The sequence below is a fragment of the Excalfactoria chinensis genome, chromosome 3 (genome assembly GCF_039878825.1).
Source record: "Excalfactoria chinensis isolate bCotChi1 chromosome 3, bCotChi1.hap2, whole genome shotgun sequence".
NCBI classification, from domain to species: Eukaryota; Metazoa; Chordata; class Aves; order Galliformes; family Phasianidae; genus Excalfactoria; species Excalfactoria chinensis.
Genome location: NC_092827.1, coordinates 27835254 through 27854835, shown reverse-complemented (window position 1 = coordinate 27854835; position 19582 = coordinate 27835254). Strand labels below are relative to the sequence as shown.

The 19582-nt window shown below is 46.5% G+C and overlaps 1 protein-coding gene across 1 annotated transcript; it reads left to right on the top strand.

Annotated features, from left to right (window-relative positions):
• Positions 1–6775: 6775 nt before the first annotated feature.
• EEF1A1 (eukaryotic translation elongation factor 1 alpha 1) lies at positions 6776–11704 on the top strand. Its single transcript, XM_072331978.1, has 8 exons — positions 6776–6882; positions 7650–7840; positions 8868–9047; positions 9183–9479; positions 9746–9896; positions 10047–10303; positions 10548–10782; positions 11287–11704. The coding sequence occupies exons 2-8, from the start codon at positions 7697–7699 to the stop codon at positions 11409–11411; spliced, it is 1389 nt and encodes a 462-aa protein (XP_072188079.1). The 5' UTR covers positions 6776–6882; positions 7650–7696; the 3' UTR covers positions 11412–11704.
• Positions 11705–19582: the final 7878 nt, after the last annotated feature.

The following is a 19582-nucleotide window of genomic DNA, read 5'->3' as shown; positions in this document are numbered from 1 at the left end:
TATTAAGATAGATCTCTGGCTAATAGAAATGTATTAAAGTCCTGGGGAGATCTCCTTACCAAGCTAAACAAGGTGGGCTGGATTTACAGTTTAAGAAATTCATTTATGATCGCTCAGATATTGTAAGTAAACCTGTGGAAAGTAAGGCTTGAAGAGACTCTGGGATAACTACCATAAATCAGTAAGTATGGGTCATACCTGAACTGCTGATGGGTATTTAGGTGCTGGTTAAAAGCTGGGTCATTATGGGAGGGGTGAGGGTCCCACAGAATTCATCCCAGTGCTTTTATTTTCTCTTCAACGTGCTCCCTGGGTGTTTAGTTTACATCTTTAGTGTAAGCCCAGTCCACGCTGTGCATGAAGAACACCACACCTCCTTGTTTCTCTGTCTCTGCAATAGCCTTTCTTTAACTATCATCTCTACCCACAGTTGGAAGACTGTTCCTTTAAGCTAAAAATCAACATCACCAACTATGCTTCACACACCAATTTTTTAAGTTTTCTTCCGGATTGTATCACATCCTGAGGGGTGATTCCTAAGCAGAGCACCAAGTATCCAAGCAGCAGCTTTAATCGGTAAGAAGAGTGGAAGTTTTATCTTGCATATCTTGCAGCATTTCTGTTTATACACCTCAGTGTGTTTGCCTTTTTCACAAGAGTATGGCAGTGTTGACTTATGTCCAGTTTGCGATTCACTCTCATCCCAGCTGGTAGCTGCAGCTTCTGCTGTGTTTATGCACGGAACCATTCCATAAAGACAACAAATATTAACCTTGGTTTATTCCCTAATGATTTTAGACCATTTTTTTTTTTCCAGCTTGCCTACGTTGCTCTGAATTCTGTTCTTGGTCCCTGAAGTGCTCAGCTTCCTCCCAGCATGCTGCTTTAAACCACTTGCGTACGTGTTTATATCTGTATATCTGCATGACAGAATAACATCTGTCCACGGAAACTGATTTGGCACAACCTTGCATAGTGACACTGACGATTGCTTTTGAGGTTTTCAGGTGGTCTCTCACACTTCCATTACTTTGACCAAAGTCTGCTGAGGTTACTTCTGTAAGCTGCATGTAAGAAGTCCGGTCTTTCATCAAGTTAAACGATGCCCACATTTCTCCATCCATGAGCCTGTCAAACCCGTGACAGGAGAAAATATGAGTTTGATGCAATCTGCTTTAATGAGTCTGTAGCTGTTGCTTATCAACCTACTATCTTCTAAAAATAGTTATTTGTTCCAATGTATTTTTCCAGGAATTGAAATTAGACTGACTGCTCCTTGATAGCACAGCTTGTGCATGTATTTGTTTTAAATTATATTTAGGGATTATTTTGTTTCCTACTTTCCCAGTGTTCTGGGACCTTCTCTATTCCATAGTTTTCAGAGGTAATCAGCAGTAGCTCCGAGGTAGCTTTGTCTGGCCAAATACTTCAGAGAGGCCATATTAGATACATTGAGCTCCAAAAGCAAGGAATGTTAAGTAAGTGGCCTCTCCTGTTTCTGTCACACACTCATTCCTGCCCCCCACTCCCAGATTAAGTTCTTTCTCCTTTTACGCATGTGCTTTGTTTTGTGGGATGTTGTTGCTGCTTGTTTGTTTTCAACTAACTTAAATATTAAGCGCTTCTTCATTCACTGGATTACTGCTTTTAGTAGCTGTTTGCTTTGTTCATTGTCCATTACAGATAATGGACTCTATTCTTACCATAATACAGCTACCAAAAATCTTGAATCTTCTTTGTATTCAAACTCATTATTCTTCTTTTATAGGGTTTCCTTGTTTCAAATTCCACAGACTAAGCCAGTACCTTTCAGTACACTCAACAGATTGAACAAGACAAGTGTAAGTGGTTTTCCAGATCTACTTTTATTCCCATAGTTCTCCTCTGAATGCTTTCCAAACTTTACATATCCCAAATCTAAGTCTGCTGAATAAATGTCAAGCAACTAAATCTGAGCAAAGCTGCTAAAGGACTCGACTTGCACCACTTCTGGTGACTGGTTACCACGTAGCAAGGATGTCATTGCAATGGAAGCTGATCTGTAGCGTGAATGATGCCAATACTTGAAACTGTAACAGCATCAAGATGAGAGAGTAGGAAAAATGGATGGTGCTTCTGGATGGATGTTCATCTGGATGCGTCCTTGCAATCCTTACTAGCATAAGTCTTGAGTGCTGCCCTTCTTCCTCCTTTGGCCAATCCCTCTATTCTCCCCAGCTTGTGATGTATTTTAGTTGTCTGCAGCACAAGCACTTCTTTGTTTCTCTCACTGACAACCTTAAGCAGCGTTTTGAGTTTTCTTACTTTGTATAAAACAACCTACTTTAAGGAAATCAAATGATAAACTTTTATCTCTCTCCTTGAAAATTTGCCTCTTCTTGCTTCAGCGGGAGAGGTAGAAAGATGGTGTGCAAAAGGTCTGCAAGATGAAAACGTGGAATTGCAGCTTTTCTGCTGGTGAACTTGCAGGTTGCTGAGTGCAAAGGCCAGCTCCAAAGGCAGTAAAATTAACCTCTTGCCTGGACATTCAGCAAAGCTATCAGAGTAAATCTCAGCTGCTGTAAAGGGCCAAGCAGAAAGCTTCAAGATGTGTGCCCAGTAGGTGAGGAGATGAGGTTGCACTTAGAAGTTTCATTGTAGGCTTACCAGTATGAAAGTGTGGATCAGTTAGTTCAGGCAAAACGATTTTTAGCACAAGAGACCAGAGCTTTTTCTAAGGTGGAGTTTTGGAGGAGAAGTTAATGATAAATTTGCAACAAGAGCCAAACTGTCATCATCCAGCGGATTTCACTTCAGTAACTGCCTCTGTACACAATGCACTATTTATTCTTTTATGCTCGTGTTTAGCCTGTGTTCTTAATTCCTTGAAGGTCTTACCAGTAGTTACCTTCATTTAGAGTGCCCAGACTGTGGTGGGATGTAGTGAAAATTCATTTGCATTCAGGGAAAAGGAGCAAATGTTGTAGCCTGCTTGCAGTTGCAAAGCACTAATGTAAAACCACAGAACAGTTTAACAAATGATGTTGTTTCCCTGTAATAGTGGTGGTTAGTTCATCAGCCCTTCACCTTTTCTCTGCATTGGTGCCTGGTAACTCAGCTCTCTGCCCTGGAGCCAGGTCATCAACTGGCCGTTAACCTAGTGTGGAATGTGAAGCTCTGACAAGCGTCTGCAAGTGAAGGTGCTGTTCTTGGCTGAACTAAAGGAGCAATTACTTCTTGGATCTGATGTCCTCTATTTTTCTACATGTATCTGCTTGGTTCCAGAGGAGAAGAAAAAAAGTCTTGCTGAAACAGCCATCTGTGAGGTTCTTTCCTTTCCAATTAAAATGCATCTGCCTTAATTCAGATATTTTCCTCTCCCAGATCAGTAATACAGCCTCCACAGAACAGACATTCTAGCAGGGTAGAGGGGGGGGTGGGCAAATTTCAATGCAACTCTTAGTACTGGTCAGCTCTGCAGAGCATTCCTACCCACAGGGGTACAACACCTTCAGAGTAGCACTTTGGCTGATGCTGAACATTCCGTCTAGGTGAGCTTTCTTGTGCTGTGGATAAATATGGCTTGAAAAACTTGCTGAAAGGATTTTCTAAAGGCAGTCTGTCCTGAGTATTCACCTGTTGAACATGCTGAAACTGGAACAGCAGCGCTTCCCTCAGGGAACAACTTGTTATATAGGAAACAAGGCCTTCCTAAGAGGCTCATTTTAATTTACTGGGAAACTTTGGAAACTGTAGATGTTTGCTCATCCAAGTAATACGCTCGACAGTTTTTGAAGGCCACTCTCATGCTTTCTATGCAGCTTTCCGAATCTATGAGCAAGGTCAGCTGTGAGATCAAACAAGTTTGTTCAGGGCTTTATCCAGTCTAAGTCTTAAACCACCCCCATCCTCAGAACAGTTTGCTTTGTGCTGTCCCCTAAGATTTTAACTTAGAGTGTATATATTGTTGTCATTTGCCTTCACTAAATAATTTCAGTTACCTAAAAAGATTGGTTAGTAGTACAGAGCTCAATAACTTTCAGAAGCTTCTTTCAAACTGTTCCATTGCTCATCGCAGTTCAGTTAACCTGCTGTTTGGAAGGATGTTGTCTGTCACGTTTCTTGGTATGTGAATAACACTGTTCATCTATTAGTTGTATTTATTTGTGGAAAAAAATGAATGTAAAACCTGCTAGGAAGTGTTAAGATGATGTATGGAAAAGGATTTCATAATTCTCATAACCTTCATCTACATCATAAGATGAAGTTGGCTTTTATTCTATTTAGAATCAATGCATTAAGGAGCATAGATGGAAGTAAAGCTGTGCGCTCGTGCTGTAATCTGTTGAACATTTGGATCAACATACAGTGTTAATTGTAATTAGAACACATTTCACAATAAGCATGTGGTTAATTGTATTACAGAACAATGCCGTGTATCAGAATCAGCTCCTGCTAATCACCAACTACCATTGGTAATTTGGGACTGCTTTTCCAGCACTCTTTCTGAAAGTGCCCTCAAGAAATTTTAGTGCCTGTTCCATATGCATATATGGACCTTGATAAAACTACGTGCACCAGATACTCCTGAAGTCTGTTTATGCTCTTGAACAGCCCCGTTCACTACAGGTAAAGCAGTCAGGTGTTGCTGGCTATGTTCATCATTGCACAGGATCGGGACCCTGATCAAGAAGATGCCACTTCCACATGTAGACAGAAGAATGCATTAACATTTTTCAGAGGCACAATACTGAGCGTGCTCTAAGAATACAGTAAGTCCTGTATACACTGTGGCTACACATCAAAGTGAAATGAATAGAGCTGAAATCAGTCTGATCTCCACACGCAGTTAATATTTATATTCCAAAGTTAGAACGTTTGGCCTAGATAAATTGACAGCATGACTTCATTTTCATATCATCTGATCTGAGAGTCAAAACCTTTAAAGAAAAAATGGTAGTTACTGCATAGGCTCCTACAAATGCTCTAGAGAATACTTGCACGTATTCTTGCACCCCAGGTGTGTAACCCACCTATTTCTGCTGGGTTTAATAAGCACTGCTTCAAAGCCTGAACAACGGGGCATTCTGGAGATCTTTTATCTGCTGCTTCATCAGCTTTTCATATCAAAGAGATTCATTTTGCCATATTAGCAACATTTTTAATTCGTTAGAGGTTATTTGCATGCAGGCTTTTGGTGTACGCCTGCCTGTGTTAGCTGAGAGGATATCTCAGAAGGCATTCGCACCGAATGATGTGAGGATATTCACATATCTGAAGGTCCCCAGCTGTATAAATATTTACAAGATTGATAATAGGAATGTTCTGCTAATAGAATGGACGAGGCAAGATGTGCCAGTTGGTGAGAGAACAAAAGCATCTATTTGATTGTAGAGGAAATGATAAAAACTCCTTTGAAAATCCAATTAAAGCAGTGCAGGGAAAGGAACGACTGCTGAAGACTTAACTAGGACGTGGTTAAAAGGTTATCCAACACATTCGGCAGGCTTTCAGCTGTGGATATACCAACTAAACTGCTGTCCTAAGAAATGCATGTTTCCAAATGCCCTTATGGAAGCCCTTTTAAATACATCCCATAACTGTGCAGTTTCTTATGGGCCACGTAACAAATCAGTAACACATTTCCTTTCTCCTCCCCCTGTTGAGGTGAGAGTTGCTGATTGTTTTCAACTATGCTTTAGCAGAACGGATACTGGGACAAACTGGTCCATTTAGAAACACTGCGACTGACAGGCATTGCAGAAGCTAACTTGAAACCATCCTGTAGATTAAAGCTTTGTAGCCGTGTTTACAGCCTTGGCTTTACAGGAGATGCGGAGCGCTCAGCTTTCTTACCAGTTATTGTCCCTTATTCTTCAGCCTGAACAATGAAAAGTCACTTAACAAAAACGCTGGTACTCTGTCTTAGCAAATGCCTTCAGTGATTTAACAGCTAGATGTTAGCTGTAGTTATATATAGGTGGGTATGGCCTGCGGTGCTGGAGTTCAAGGAGCGCTTGGGCGCTGCTCTCAGACATGTATGGAGCCAGGAGTGGGACGTGGTGATCCCTGGGGCTGCCTTCCATCTCCGGATGTTCTGTGGAGCCCGTGCCAAAAACTGAATGGGATTACAGTTGAGTATACGTAAGTAACTGTAACACGGGTGCATTGCATTCTCTTAGAAGAAGAAAACGGATCCTTTTAAAGGAATAAAGTATTTATTTCCCGGGTTAATTTCCCACTGGAAAGCCATACGGGTTTTTTTACACGAGTACACGCTGCTGGAATCACGAGGGTTCTCATTGCTGGTGCCCCCGTTTCAGCAGCAAAAGGCTGGGGCTGCCAGCACCTTTCGGTGGCTTTCATCGGGCACCTGTCACCAGGGAACACACGGCACGGGGGCACACGGCGCAGTTCGGAGCTCTCAAGCAGAAGCCACGAACTGATGCTGAAGCGAGTCTCTTTGGCCGCACGTGAAACGCGAGGCCAGCGGGGATCTCTGCAAGTTCCTACTCCCGGAGCCCGCCGACCGCATCCCCTCGGGCCGCAGCTGCGGGACAGAGGCGGAGCTCGGCGACTCTGTGGCTGCCGTGCTCAGCGGGAGGCGGCGGAGCGGCACCTCCGTCCCGGCTGGCCGTGCTCCAGGCGCTGGGCTGGCAAACCCCCCCGACCGCCGCTCGCGACTCCCGCCCGGCCCGGCTCCCCCGGGCTTCGGAGCCGCACGCCGCCCCTCCCCGCCGCTCCTCAGGGGAGCACCGCGTGCGGCGCTGCCGGGCGGGGCGCTGCGCGGGGCCCGCCGGGAGCCGTGACGCGTCGCTGAGGCCCCGCCCCGTGGCAGAGTATATAAGGGGCGGCGCTCACGCCGTCGTTCTTTTCCGCTCCGGGTTTGCCGACGCCTTGCGGGTGAGGCGCGTGCGGCGGGGCAGGCCGGGCCCGGGGGTGGGGGGCGCGGGGATGCTAGGGGGATGATGGCCGCTTACACCGTGAGCGTGGGGCTGCGGCGCCGCCGTGTAGCGGTGCGTGGGGATGGCGGAGTGGGGGGGGAAGCGAGATGAGGGGCGGATGGGGGTAAGCGGGGCGAGCGCCGGCGTAAAGCCGACGTGTCCCATCCGGAGGCCCGCGCGAGGCAGCGCCGCGATGAGCACGCGAGGCCCCATCGCCGCTTTGGCTTCGGGAGGAGCCGCCTGGCGCTGGTGTGCGGCGTACGGCGCTCGGCCGCGGGCGGGTGGCGGCCGGGGATCGCGGGGCCGCGCCGTCCGTGTCCGCGGTGGGGGAGGGAAGGCCGGGGCACGAGAAAAAAAATGGCCGCCCGCTCTTCCTGCCGCCGTCAGCTCACAAAATGGAGGACGGCGGCCCGGGCGGGGTGAGTCACACACAAAGGAGAGGGCCGGCCCCGCCCTTCGCGCCGCCCGTGGCCGCGCCGCCCCGCGCCGCCGCCCCACAGCCCCTGCACGGCCGGGGCGACGGAGGGGGGCGCGCCGTAGGGGACCCGGGCCGCCGCCACCGCCCGCCTCTCCCCTCTGCTCCCCCTTCTGCTTCCCCCTCCTCCCCTCGGTGGGGCGGGGCCGAGGCTACGCGGGCCCTCTGCCCCCTCGGCCGGCGCCCGGCGGGCGGCGCTGCTGCGGGACGGGGGCGGCCGCAGTAACCGGGATTCCTTCTGGAACTTTCAGGTGTCGTTTCTCTTTGGCCGGAAGAAAGAAGCTAAAGACCATCCGAAATGGGAAAGGAGAAGACTCACATCAACATCGTCGTCATCGGCCACGTCGATTCCGGCAAGTCCACCACCACCGGGCACCTCATCTACAAATGTGGTGGCATCGACAAGAGGACCATTGAGAAGTTCGAGAAGGAGGCAGCTGAGGTGTGCGAGGCAGCTGAGTGGTGGGATCCTGGGGGGGAATAAGGGGCAAAAGGAAGGAAATTAGAACATTTTATGGCCACAAGGAGGCAGTTGGGTTGAGATTGTCCTGGTAATTGAACTAGAGTACTGAATCTGTTACATTAAGGTGAAGTCATCGAAGCATAGAATAAAGAACCTGAAGCTAAATCTGTATGCTTAGAATCAAAATGGGAGCTCCCATCTTCAGTCTCGGCCTGGATTTAGAATCACAGAATCATTAAGGTTGGAGAAGACCTCGAAAGTTGTGTAGTCCAGCAATCAGCCCATCCCCACCGTGCCCACTAACCATGCCCCTCAGTGCCACGTCAGCAGGTTCATTGGACACTACCAGGAATAGTGACTTCACCATCTCTTTGAACAGCCTATTTCAATGCATTGCTGCTCTTATGGAGTAGAAATTACTCCTAAAATCCAATCTGGACCTCCCCTGGCACAGCTTTAAGCTGTTGCATCTTGTAGTTTAATTGAAAATGCAGTGTTCAGGCTTGTCTCGAGGTGGGAGAGTCTAAGGTACCATTTTGTGAACCTGTGGAAAGTATTCCAGTTTTCCTTTGTTTTGTCTTAGCGATTAAATAGCACCTCATAAGCACACGATAGAAGGAAATGCAGTGAATGCTGGCTGTGTGGCTGTTAAAATACCAACTGGAGCAGGGATGACATTAGTAAGAAAGCTAAAATCTGTAGTGGACACTTGATAGTAGGACTAAGCCTTAAAAGAGATCCATCATATAGATGTGTTAGCACAGCTAACAAGCTGTCAAGAAGGTTGAAGTGTCAACAGGTTGAATAACAGCAGTTGGCATATCTTGGTAGTAGCGCCAAGTGAACCTAGGCCAGAGTTTTATGAGCAACAGCAGCTTTCAATGTAAGTCACTCCCTATTAATAACTTCTGCTCGTTAGTGTCTATTTCATGGTTTTGGCGAGGTAAATGAAAGTATATATTTAAATAAATATATATATATATATTTTTCTGTTTCAAACTTATAGATGGGCAAAGGTTCCTTCAAATATGCCTGGGTCTTGGACAAGCTCAAGGCTGAGCGTGAGCGTGGTATCACTATTGATATTTCCCTGTGGAAATTTGAAACAAGCAAGTACTACGTCACCATCATCGATGCTCCTGGACACAGAGACTTCATTAAGAACATGATTACTGGAACTTCTCAGGTAAAGAAATAAAGTTAAAAGATGTGGGGAGTTGAGGGAGGCCGCTCCTTGGCTGGTTTACAGCAGGGAAATTGCCCATGTGCTTTAGTGTGCGTGTAGGCTTTCTAACAAGGGCTTTTTTCTACCTTTCCAAAGGCTGATTGTGCTGTCCTGATTGTTGCTGCTGGTGTTGGTGAGTTCGAGGCCGGTATTTCTAAGAACGGGCAGACCCGCGAGCACGCTCTTCTGGCCTACACCCTGGGTGTGAAACAGCTGATCGTTGGTGTTAACAAGATGGATTCCACTGAGCCACCTTACAGCCAGAAGAGATACGAAGAGATCGTCAAGGAAGTCAGCACTTACATCAAGAAAATTGGCTACAACCCAGACACTGTAGCTTTTGTGCCAATCTCTGGTTGGAACGGGGACAACATGCTGGAGCCCAGCTCTAACGTAGGTTTCCCTTTGTTTTCTTTTTTAATATTAGGAAATTGAAGTAGCAGGATCATTAAGATAAGTTAAACAATAGTTAAATGAGTGGGTTTGGGTTTTTTTCAATAGTAGTATTTTGAAATGTTGGGGTCAATGTGAAATCCTAGCACTTCATGAATTCTTCTGCAGTAATACATGAAGATGATGCAAGGAGTTAGGCCAGTTGTTTCATAGCTTCGTTCTGTTAACATGGGCAGATGACTGATGGTTGGGCTGTTTTGTTACAGATGCCCTGGTTCAAGGGATGGAAGGTTACCCGTAAAGATGGCAATGCCAGTGGAACCACCCTCCTGGAAGCCTTGGACTGCATCCTGCCTCCAACTCGTCCAACTGACAAACCCCTGCGTCTGCCTCTTCAGGATGTCTACAAAATTGGCGGTATGTGTTCACCATAGTGCATGTGTACGGGACAGAAGTGCTAGTGTTTGCGTGGGAACTTGAGTGAGAAGTGTGAAACTCCTGCCTGAAATGTTTTTCTCTGTAAAGGTTATAATGTACTTAACTGGGCTTCTGTATTCACTTGTGTAGGCATTGGTACCGTACCAGTTGGCCGTGTGGAAACTGGTGTTCTGAAGCCAGGCATGGTTGTCACATTTGCCCCCGTCAATGTTACAACTGAAGTAAAATCTGTTGAGATGCACCATGAGGCCCTTAGCGAAGCTCTGCCTGGTGATAACGTTGGTTTCAACGTTAAGAACGTGTCTGTGAAGGATGTCCGCCGTGGTAACGTTGCTGGTGACAGCAAGAATGATCCTCCAATGGAAGCTGCTGGCTTCACTGCACAGGTGACTTTTGCAACTGTTTGAAGGCGTTTAGATTGTCTCGGTCTAGATTGTGAAATACAGACCCTTGCTCTTTGTTACCAGCGGGCTGAGCTGTAAGGTGATACAGACTTGTGCTCTGAGATGGGGTTTGCCTTAAGCAAATACATGAGAGTTGTGGCTTTCCAAGTCACACCAGTCTGTGGGGAGCTTTTCAGAACTGCTGGTGTATTGCCCTGGTGTAACTTATTCGCTTGCTTTCTTTTAGGTTATTATCCTGAACCACCCTGGCCAAATCAGTGCTGGTTATGCCCCTGTGCTGGATTGCCACACTGCTCACATTGCCTGCAAGTTTGCTGAGCTCAAAGAGAAGATCGATCGTCGTTCTGGCAAGAAGCTGGAGGATGGCCCTAAGTTCCTGAAATCTGGAGACGCTGCCATTGTTGATATGATTCCTGGCAAACCCATGTGTGTTGAGAGCTTCTCTGATTATCCTCCTCTGGGTAAGGCATCTCCTAAAATGTGCTTAATGCTGAGCTCTGGAGAAGGTACTCTTTGATATCTGGTATTGGGATGTAGTTTTCTATGTAAAATAATCCTAGCTAGAAGCTTTAAATTCAGTTGTGATTTCAACACGAGACCAAAACCACTGGGATAATGGTTGCGCTGTTGCTTAGGTAGCTGAATGTGAATCCCAGTTAGGAGCAGAAGTTGCTCACTTAGCCACTGCTCAAGTGTTGTTGCCATGCAGCCAACACCGTGGACTATGAGAAGAAAGTGTGTGCCCCCGGTGGCGCACGGTGTTAGAACCGCTGCTTGCAACACCAGAGGGCCCGGGTTCGAATCCCCCTTGTGGCGCAAGGGGTGAAACTGCTGCTCTGCTACACTAGAGGGCTCGAATCCCGGGAGTTGGACTCGATGATCTCTAAGGTCCCTTCCAACTCGCACGATACTATGATACTATGAGATGATACTATGAAAGTGACGAAACACGTTTCTGTTTCCAGGTCGTTTTGCCGTGCGTGACATGAGACAGACGGTTGCCGTTGGTGTCATCAAGGCCGTGGACAAGAAGGCTGGTGGAGCCGGCAAGGTCACAAAGTCTGCTCAGAAGGCCCAGAAGGCCAAATGAAAATTCTGTCCATCAGCTGCCACCTCAGTCGTAATCAGTGGTGGAAGAACGGTCTCAGAACTGTTTGTCTCAATTGGCCATTTAAGTTTGATAGTAAAAGACTGGTTAATGATTACAATGCATCGTAAAAGCTTCAGAAGGAAAGGAATGTTTTGTGGACCATTTGTTTCGTGGCAGTTTAAGTTATTAGTCTTTAAAAAAAAAAAAAATCGATCAATTTTTTTAAAAATGGAAACTTGACCAAAAAAAATCTGTCACAGAATTTGAGACCATTAAAACAAAGTTCAATGCTGTGTCTCTGTGTTCTTTGGGTTAATATTTAACCTTTCAGGGGGGAAAAAAAAACCTACTTACGGGCCTCGTGGGATGAGAACAGAACCTTCATTGAGCCCGTTGTGAAGTTGTAAAGCAGAGTCTCCTTTTTGTTTTTGAAGTGCTCAGCTGTATAGAAGCCTTAACAGTTCCCCTTCTGCGGTGCTTTCTTGTGGTTAAAAGATGGTTTGTAGGTTGGATAACCCAAAAAGCAGGCAAACTATGTTGGTGCATTCCATGAACCGAGACAACTCTGTCAGCAGGCAGTTAAAAAGGCTGAGAAGCTTAGGGATTGAACTCATGCTGGGTTTCTGTTAGCCCTCTGGTTAGAAATGGGTTTTTCCTCAGATCAGATGGACATTCTACAAGGTTAAAGCAATTTATCTTTTTTTCTTAGGCTGGATGGTTTACGATACATTGCAAAACATCCCATAGCTAAATTAAGGGCGGGGGGGGGGGGGAGAGAAATCCATTTGTGATGTCAGGCTATCCCTGAAGCACTGACTTGGTTTTGACTTCAAAAACAAGGCTGAGAACTGGCAGGCATTTTACCACCTTCCAACAGGATATTGCTCACTCGTCCTGCTTGATGGCTTTGCATTTGGGGCTGGCAGCAGTTTCTACAATAGCTGAAGAACATAGGGATACATTTCCCAGAGCAATATTAATGCACAGGGTTAGGTCAGCACCAAAGGGCACGGTGAGACTAAAACTTCAAGTCTTCTGAATGGTTGGATCAGTCACACGTAGTGGAATTGTATATTGAGACCACAGAAAATCACCATTAGTCGCTAGGTAAAGTTGAATTGTGGGATGTATGAAGTACCAGCTGTGGTAGGTGATGGTTCTGAAATAAAACTGGAAGCCTTGCACTGAATTGCTCAATGTAGGCAAGCAGTTAATGGATAATGGAGCTGACTTGCATTAATGATGCAGTTGTGTTACTAACCTTTAACGTGCTTCCCCCACAGCATCCCCACATAAACTTGAGAGTAATTCCCTATCTTTGAAGGGTTGCTCTTCCATGGCACCGTATGTTTTGTTGTCTGTAACACCTCTTGAACAATACTCTGAGTTACTGCTATATTGTTTTACTGTCTGTTTCCCTTCTTTAGCCGCATGCTTGACACTGGCTGTGTCTGTACTGCTTGGATGATCCGAAGCTGCTATTACTTCTTCTAATGCTTTTTGCTCTTTGCCCCTTTTGGCTCACGTTCTATTTCTTAAACACCTTGGAGAATTTACACCAGATTGGAGTGTGTAGGTGTGCTAACTGCAGTGGGAAGCGACAGCTGCAGCACTTACATCTCAGTAGCAGATGCTGGGATGTAGTAAAGGATTCTTACAGCAGTACTTGGGTTCTACTTCTGAAGGTTCGTTAATGTCCTCAAGTATATAACAACCGAGGTGTATGTACTGGTGCAGTAATAAAGCTGAAGAGCAACTTTGGTTAAATAGGTTCAGCAAAGCACAAAGTTCTAATTGGGATGAAATGTGCTTTAGCACGCTGTATCTACAGTGTGGCTGTGTATGTGGTTTCTTATGCCTTCCTGCTGCCTCATCCAATGAGTCTTAAGGGGCAGCAGGGTGTTTGGTTTGGCCAGCATGGTCTGGATGTGCAATATCCAGCCATTCTGTTTGCAGTTCTCTGTTCTTTGGACAGCATTGTCTTATGCCGCCTGTACTTGCTGTGTTGCAGTTTGGAAAAGAACTTGCAGTATGGTAACCGGTTCAAACTGAAGCCTGAAGGCACCGGGCATTTGAAGGATCTGCAAACCAAAGCAGCAAGAGCTGAAGGCAGCGCAGCAAACAGGCTCTGTAGCTGATTGAAGCTCTTCAGCTGTTTTTTCTGTTGATCGTAAAGGCTGCTGGGAGATTAATTCAAATTGCCCATCCGGTCAGGTTCAAAAGCTGGCCAAAAAACCCCCCGGAAGCTTTTGAATCCAAACACTTGCAGTTCAAGGGGAAGTTCTGCCTGCAGTAGAGAAAAGGTTCAGCCTAGAGGGACAGGCAGCGCTGGAGCTGATGACGTTACGCAGTTAAATACACATGAATGCTCTGCGTGTGATGCTATCAGCCGCTTGCAAGTATTCAACCTCAATTTCACACCAACTCTTGTTTGTTTGTTTTCTATTGTAGGCTAGTTTTCCTTTCTATGCACTAATGAAATGCCATCACAGTCCTTTTATTAAGCTTTGACTACGTGGGGGAATTGTTAGACTTTTGTAAACAGTACTTGGAAATCAAAACTACTTCAGTCCAACTTCTAATAAATGTTAACAGTTGAGGATTGTATTTGTATTCTGACTGCTTTGTCTCTTTAAGTGACTCTTACAGCCACCTCAAACTCCTTTCGTGCTCTCCTACAACGTTAGGGCTGTTGCTGCAGCAGTGAACCTGGATTATCAATTTTATTGCTGAGTTTTATTGCTGATGATGGCAGCAGGGAGCTGGAAGATTGAAACTAATTTCCTTCCTAGTTGGTGATGGACACTTTGGGATGCTGGAGGGTTCTGGGTACAGAGAAGTATTCCAGAGATGTCTGTGGCTGAGTGTGGAGGGACTTGGAGACAGCAAAGCACTGGCTGAGAAATGAAGCAGCAGCACCATCCCAGCTGTAGCCAGGTGACTTCCTACTTGGCCTTCCCCTGGGTGAGTAGGGATAGTGACAGACTTTACTTTGGACACTGCATTAATTTGGTCTAAAGGACAAAGACAAATCATATGATTTTCATTTATATTGGCTAACTGGGTGGTGCCTACCTGGGGCTGGGGAGGTGGCAGGAGGCCATTGTTGGGGCTGGCCAACCCCTGCCTCCCCAGTGGCACCTGGCCACTGTGTTTTGGGTTCTGCAACATCCAGCTCCAAACTCTTGATACTTGTTCTAACTGATCCCCAGAGTAGCCGTGTTTAGGAGCCTCACTTGCTGTGAAAGATGGAGGCTGAATCTTTCTTATTTATTCTTTTAAGCCCTCTGCATCAAGGCAGGCTGAGGTCACTTTTGTGCACTTGCACTGCTGTCGGCCTTGGGAGGAAAGGCACAGGAGAAGGACTGATGAAGACTAAGTCAAAAAAGCATCGAGTGACCTAGGCTGAATTTTGTGACGAGCCACAAGCATCCTTCAAAAACACCATTCCATCCCCTTCCCTACCTTTATGAGGATGGCTGCATAGCTTCGTACTGGTTCTTCACCACCCTTTGCAAAGTCTCACTCAGCCTGGCTTCTTGTACATCTGTTTATCTTTTTGCTCCTGGATCTAAAATAGAGAATCCTCTCCAGATCAGCTGGTGTTTTTTTACCCCAGCCCTGTAAGGTCAGTGCTTCTCTCTCTGAGCTCTTTCTCAAGATGGCTGCTATGTCCCAGGCTCCTTCCACCAGATGCTTTTTCTCTCCTCAGTGCGCCGTCCTATCAGTATCATCATCTCTGAGGGTATGAGATTCCAGACCTTTAAAGTCTTCCAACTCTTCATGTAGTTTGACCGTGGCAAATAATCATTCCTTCTGGTCAGGAATTTTGCCCTCTGCAATTGCAAACCTTAAACAATAGCCAAATCAAAAAATGAATGGAAGAATAAACAGAAGTAATGGTGACCTTGGGTTGCGTTATCGTTTCTCCTGTAATGCTCCTAACACTTAATGAATGATGGGGGAAGCTGAATGTTTGCTTCAGGAATAAGAGAGCATCAAAGGTGCAGAGCCAAAGGAAAACCTATTGTTACCATAAAAACCATAGCTGTGGAGATCCTAGGCTTTTCTGAATACTGTTGAGTAGGCTCGGATGATTTCTGTGTCATAAATCAGTTACACTGTAATCTCTTTTTTTTCCACCCAAATTAGTTTACTTTCCCTGGCTGTGTATCAGTAGCTCTTTAATCCTTTATGCTTTTATCCTTTATGCTTCAAATGCTTACACAACATAATTCAAATCTGCTAGCTTCTCTGCACCGGTGAGGTGACAGCTGAACATGCATTTTCCTCAACAGCTGCCGGGTGACATACCAGGTGAGATCTAGGAGTGGATGGGAGAGCAACGGCCCTGTGGAACATCCCTCAGTGAATGCAGCTTCTGTGTTAACATCACTTAAATCACACTCATAGAGTCATTAAGGTTGGAAAAGACCTCTAAGATCATCTCGTCTAACCATCAACCCACCACCACCTTGCCCACTAATCCATGCCCCCAAGTACTACATCTACACATTTCTTGGACACCCAAGATGGTGTCTCAACCACCTCCCTGGGCAGCCCGTTCCTGCACTCTTTTGGAGAAGAAATTATTCCTAATAATATAATAATATAATAATAATTTTATCTGCTGAGGTCACTGGAAATAAGCGGAGCCAGCTCACTCATCAGTCAGGGGCCTGCCTGCCCTGCCTGCCCTGCCTGCAGCAATTACGATCAACTTTTCCTTGCCTGTGAAATCTAGGAAGTTATTCAATACAAACTGGAAGAGCCAGAAGGGAGCCCAATTTCCCACACGCTGGGCCCTGTTGTGCAGCTGTTGGCTACCCAGTGATGCAGCTCACCACAAGGCCACACCACGAGGGAAACTGAAAGGCCAGTCATCCTTCCCCTCCAGGAGAACTTCTATTGCAGTTCTGACTGAAACTTCTCAGAATCATTGCAAGGCTTGGGTTAGAAAGGACCTTAAAGTTGTCATCATCTTTGTGGCCCTTCTCTGGACCTGCTCCAGCAACTCCACGTCCTTTTTGTATTGGGGCCCCAGAACTGGACACAGTACTCCAGGTGGGGTCTCACAACAATAGAGAAGAGGGGCAGAATCCCCTCCCTTGACCTGCTGGTCACACTTCTCTTGATGCAACCCAGGATATGGTTGGCCTTCTGGGCTGCAAGTGCAGACTGCCTGCTCATGTTGAATCTTTCACGAATCAGCACTCCCAAATCCTCTCAGGGCTGTTCTCAAGCCATTCTCTGCACAATCTGTATCTGTGCTTGGGATTGCCCTGACCCAAATGCAGGACCTTGCACTTGGCCACATTGGATTTCATTAGATTGGCATTGGCCCACCACTAATGCCTGTCCAGGTCCCCCTGGATAGCATCCCCTCCTTCCAGTGTGTCATCTGTACCACTCAGCTTGGTGTCATCTGCAAACTTGCTGAAGGTGCACTTGATCCCCCATCCGTGTTGCCTACAAAGATGTTAAAAAACACTGGTTCCAACACTGGTCCCTGAGCAATGCCACTCATTACTGGTCTCCACTTGGACACTGAGCTGTTGACCACAACTCTATGAGTGCGACCATCCAACCGAGCGGTCCATCCATCAAATCCATTTTTCTCCAGTTTGGCATCCAGGATTGTTACCATGCAGGACAGTGTCAAATGCTTTGCACAAGTCCAGGTAGATGACATCAGTTGCTTTTCCTTTACCCACTGATACTGTAACTCCATCATAAGAGGCCACTGAGTTTGTCAGCCATGACTTGCCCTTGGTGACGCCATGTTGGTTACCACTGATCACCTTGTCTTTATTTTCCATTTGCCTTAGTAGAGTCTACAGGAGGATCTGCTCCATTATCCTGTCAGGCACAGAGGCGAGGCCGACCGTCCTGCGGTACCTTGGATCTTCTTTTATTCCCTTCTTGAAAATGGGGGTTGTGTTTCCCCTTTTCCAACCAGTGGGAACTTCACCAGAATGCTGCATCCTTTTAAATACGATGGATTGCAGCTTGGCAACTATATTCACCAGTTTCCTCAGAACCCAGGGAAGGATCTCGTCATGTCCCATGGATTTGTGTACCTCAGCTTCTTTAGATGGTCTCAAGCCTGATCTTTGCTTACAGCAGGCAGATCTACCTTCTCCAAGTTCTTACCATTGCTTTCCACAACTTGGGCTTTGTGGCTAGAGCTCTTGCCAGTGAAGACTGAGGCAAAGAAGTCACTGAGCACCTCAGATTTCTCAATATCTCCCGTGACCAAGTCTCTAGCTTCCTTTCAGAGAGGGCCCACATCCTTCCTGACCTTTTTATCACTGATATACCTGTGCGATTCATCCTTGCACCCCTTGTTGATCCACAGAGGCCTCCTGGTGTTCTTGCCTACCTTCCTTTTCCTCAGGGTGCACTGCTTCTGGGCTTGGAAGAGATGATCCTTGAATACCGACCAGCTTTCTTAGGCCCCTCTTCCCTCCGGGGCTTTCTCCCATGCTACTCTGCCAAGCAGTTCCCTGAAGAGTTCAAAGTCTGCTCTCCCAAAGCCCAGAGTAGCAGCTTGCTACGCACCCTCTCTGACACCGTTTCTTGGTCACCACAGCCATATATATATATAGATTGTTATGACAGCTTTCTTTTTTTTTATGATTATTATTAGCTACTAAAAGGATCACTCCAGGCTTCTTAAAAATCTGCAGTTACAGCTCGAGTCTAAGCTAGTTTCTTAGTAAGCAGGGAAAAAATAAATGGCTTAAGTAAATATTTAGCTTTATAAGCTGAAGGGTGGCTTTGCTAACAGGACATGGGTATCTTGGAGAAAGAAATGTAGGCTTGTTGGTGTTAAAATTGTGTCTGTATAAAACAAGCAGACCCTTAAATGGCTTTATCCAGATGGGGGGGAAATTAGATTAATTTAAGTGTAATTATAGGTTTGCTGTTACTTGACTTTTATTTCTAGTAATAGTAACCAGCCTTACAGAGTCTGCCAGCAGAGTGCAATTCTGGACAGCAGCACTAACTCTTCGGAGAAGGAAGGGGGATGTAAGGGGAAAAGAAACAACAAACCTGAAGAAGAGCCGAGCTCCTCTGCCCCATCACAGCCACTTCTTTTCTTGGGTAATTCCTAGACTCACTTCTGGGCAGGAATCCTAGGAATTCCCACACAAACAATAAAGCCGAGAGGGCTGAGTCACGTGCACAGCACAGCAGGGTCCCTCTGGGTCAGCTGCTCCCAGCTCATGCCTGCCACCCACCCGTGTCCCTGGAGCTGTGTACAGGGACCAAAGTCCCACCGGGTGCTGTGTGACAAGGATGGAACCAGCTGGAAGTGGCCAGCTCAGCAGTGCCAGTTGCCTCACTTCTCATATGGGCTCCAGAAATCCCATACACCTGTAACATACTGCCGTATGTGGCAGTTTTCAAGTTAAGCCACATAAAATGCACAAACCAGGGGACACGTCACAAGCTTGCTGTCAGCTCTCTGCAGTGCTGGCTGGCCTGTAAGCCATAGAGGGAGCTCGTTTGCTGTCTGGCTCCATGCCCGCTCCTTAGACACCCACCTTAAGCTCCGAACAGGAATAATGTGTGCTTATCATCCAGACCCCAGCGGTGCCTGAAAACATGCATCCTGGGGCTTGTGCCAGGAGGCGCGAAAGATGCCAGCCATGAAAGCCTTCACCCCTCACACATCTGCCTCCCACCTCTGCTGCAGCATCAGCTGGCGCTGAACTGTGCTCCAACAGGGTGTGCTCCACAGGGACACCGCCGGGGAAGCTGAGTCTGTGGCTCACAACTGAGCACCCAGGGAGACAGCATTCCTTGCCAACATACGGAGGCTTCAGCATGCCAAGAGGTGAAAGAGTTGCAGCCTCTGGCTTTCAAGCTACAATATTTGCCACCACTAGACCACCCAGCACAGAGGCAAGGCTTGGGTTGCACATTTGATCATTAAATGACAGCAGTGAGGGAGTCGGAAAGCCTCTGATGGGAAGCCCCATCTGTCATCTGTCTCCTTCCTCAGACACGCAGGGTTAAGCCTATACAGTAGTTTAAAAGACAACAAAGATGAAAACATCGATCAGGGTTGGTGTTTTTGTTTGCTTGTTTGTTTTTTTTCCTAAAGCACCACCCTGTGGTAAAAGCAGAAGAAGATGAAGAATTGATTTGTTTTTTTCCCAGCC

Excerpts from the sequence above, each read along its gene's own strand:
- EEF1A1 (XM_072331978.1), top strand. The coding sequence starts at position 7,697 with ATGGGAAAGGAGAAGACTCACATCAACATCGTCGTCATCGGCCACGTC. Across the intron at positions 9,048-9,182 it reads TGATTACTGGAACTTCTCAG|GCTGATTGTGCTGTCCTGAT; the intron begins GTAAAGAAATAA and ends ACCTTTCCAAAG. Across the intron at positions 10,304-10,547 it reads CTGCTGGCTTCACTGCACAG|GTTATTATCCTGAACCACCC; the intron begins GTGACTTTTGCA and ends GCTTTCTTTTAG.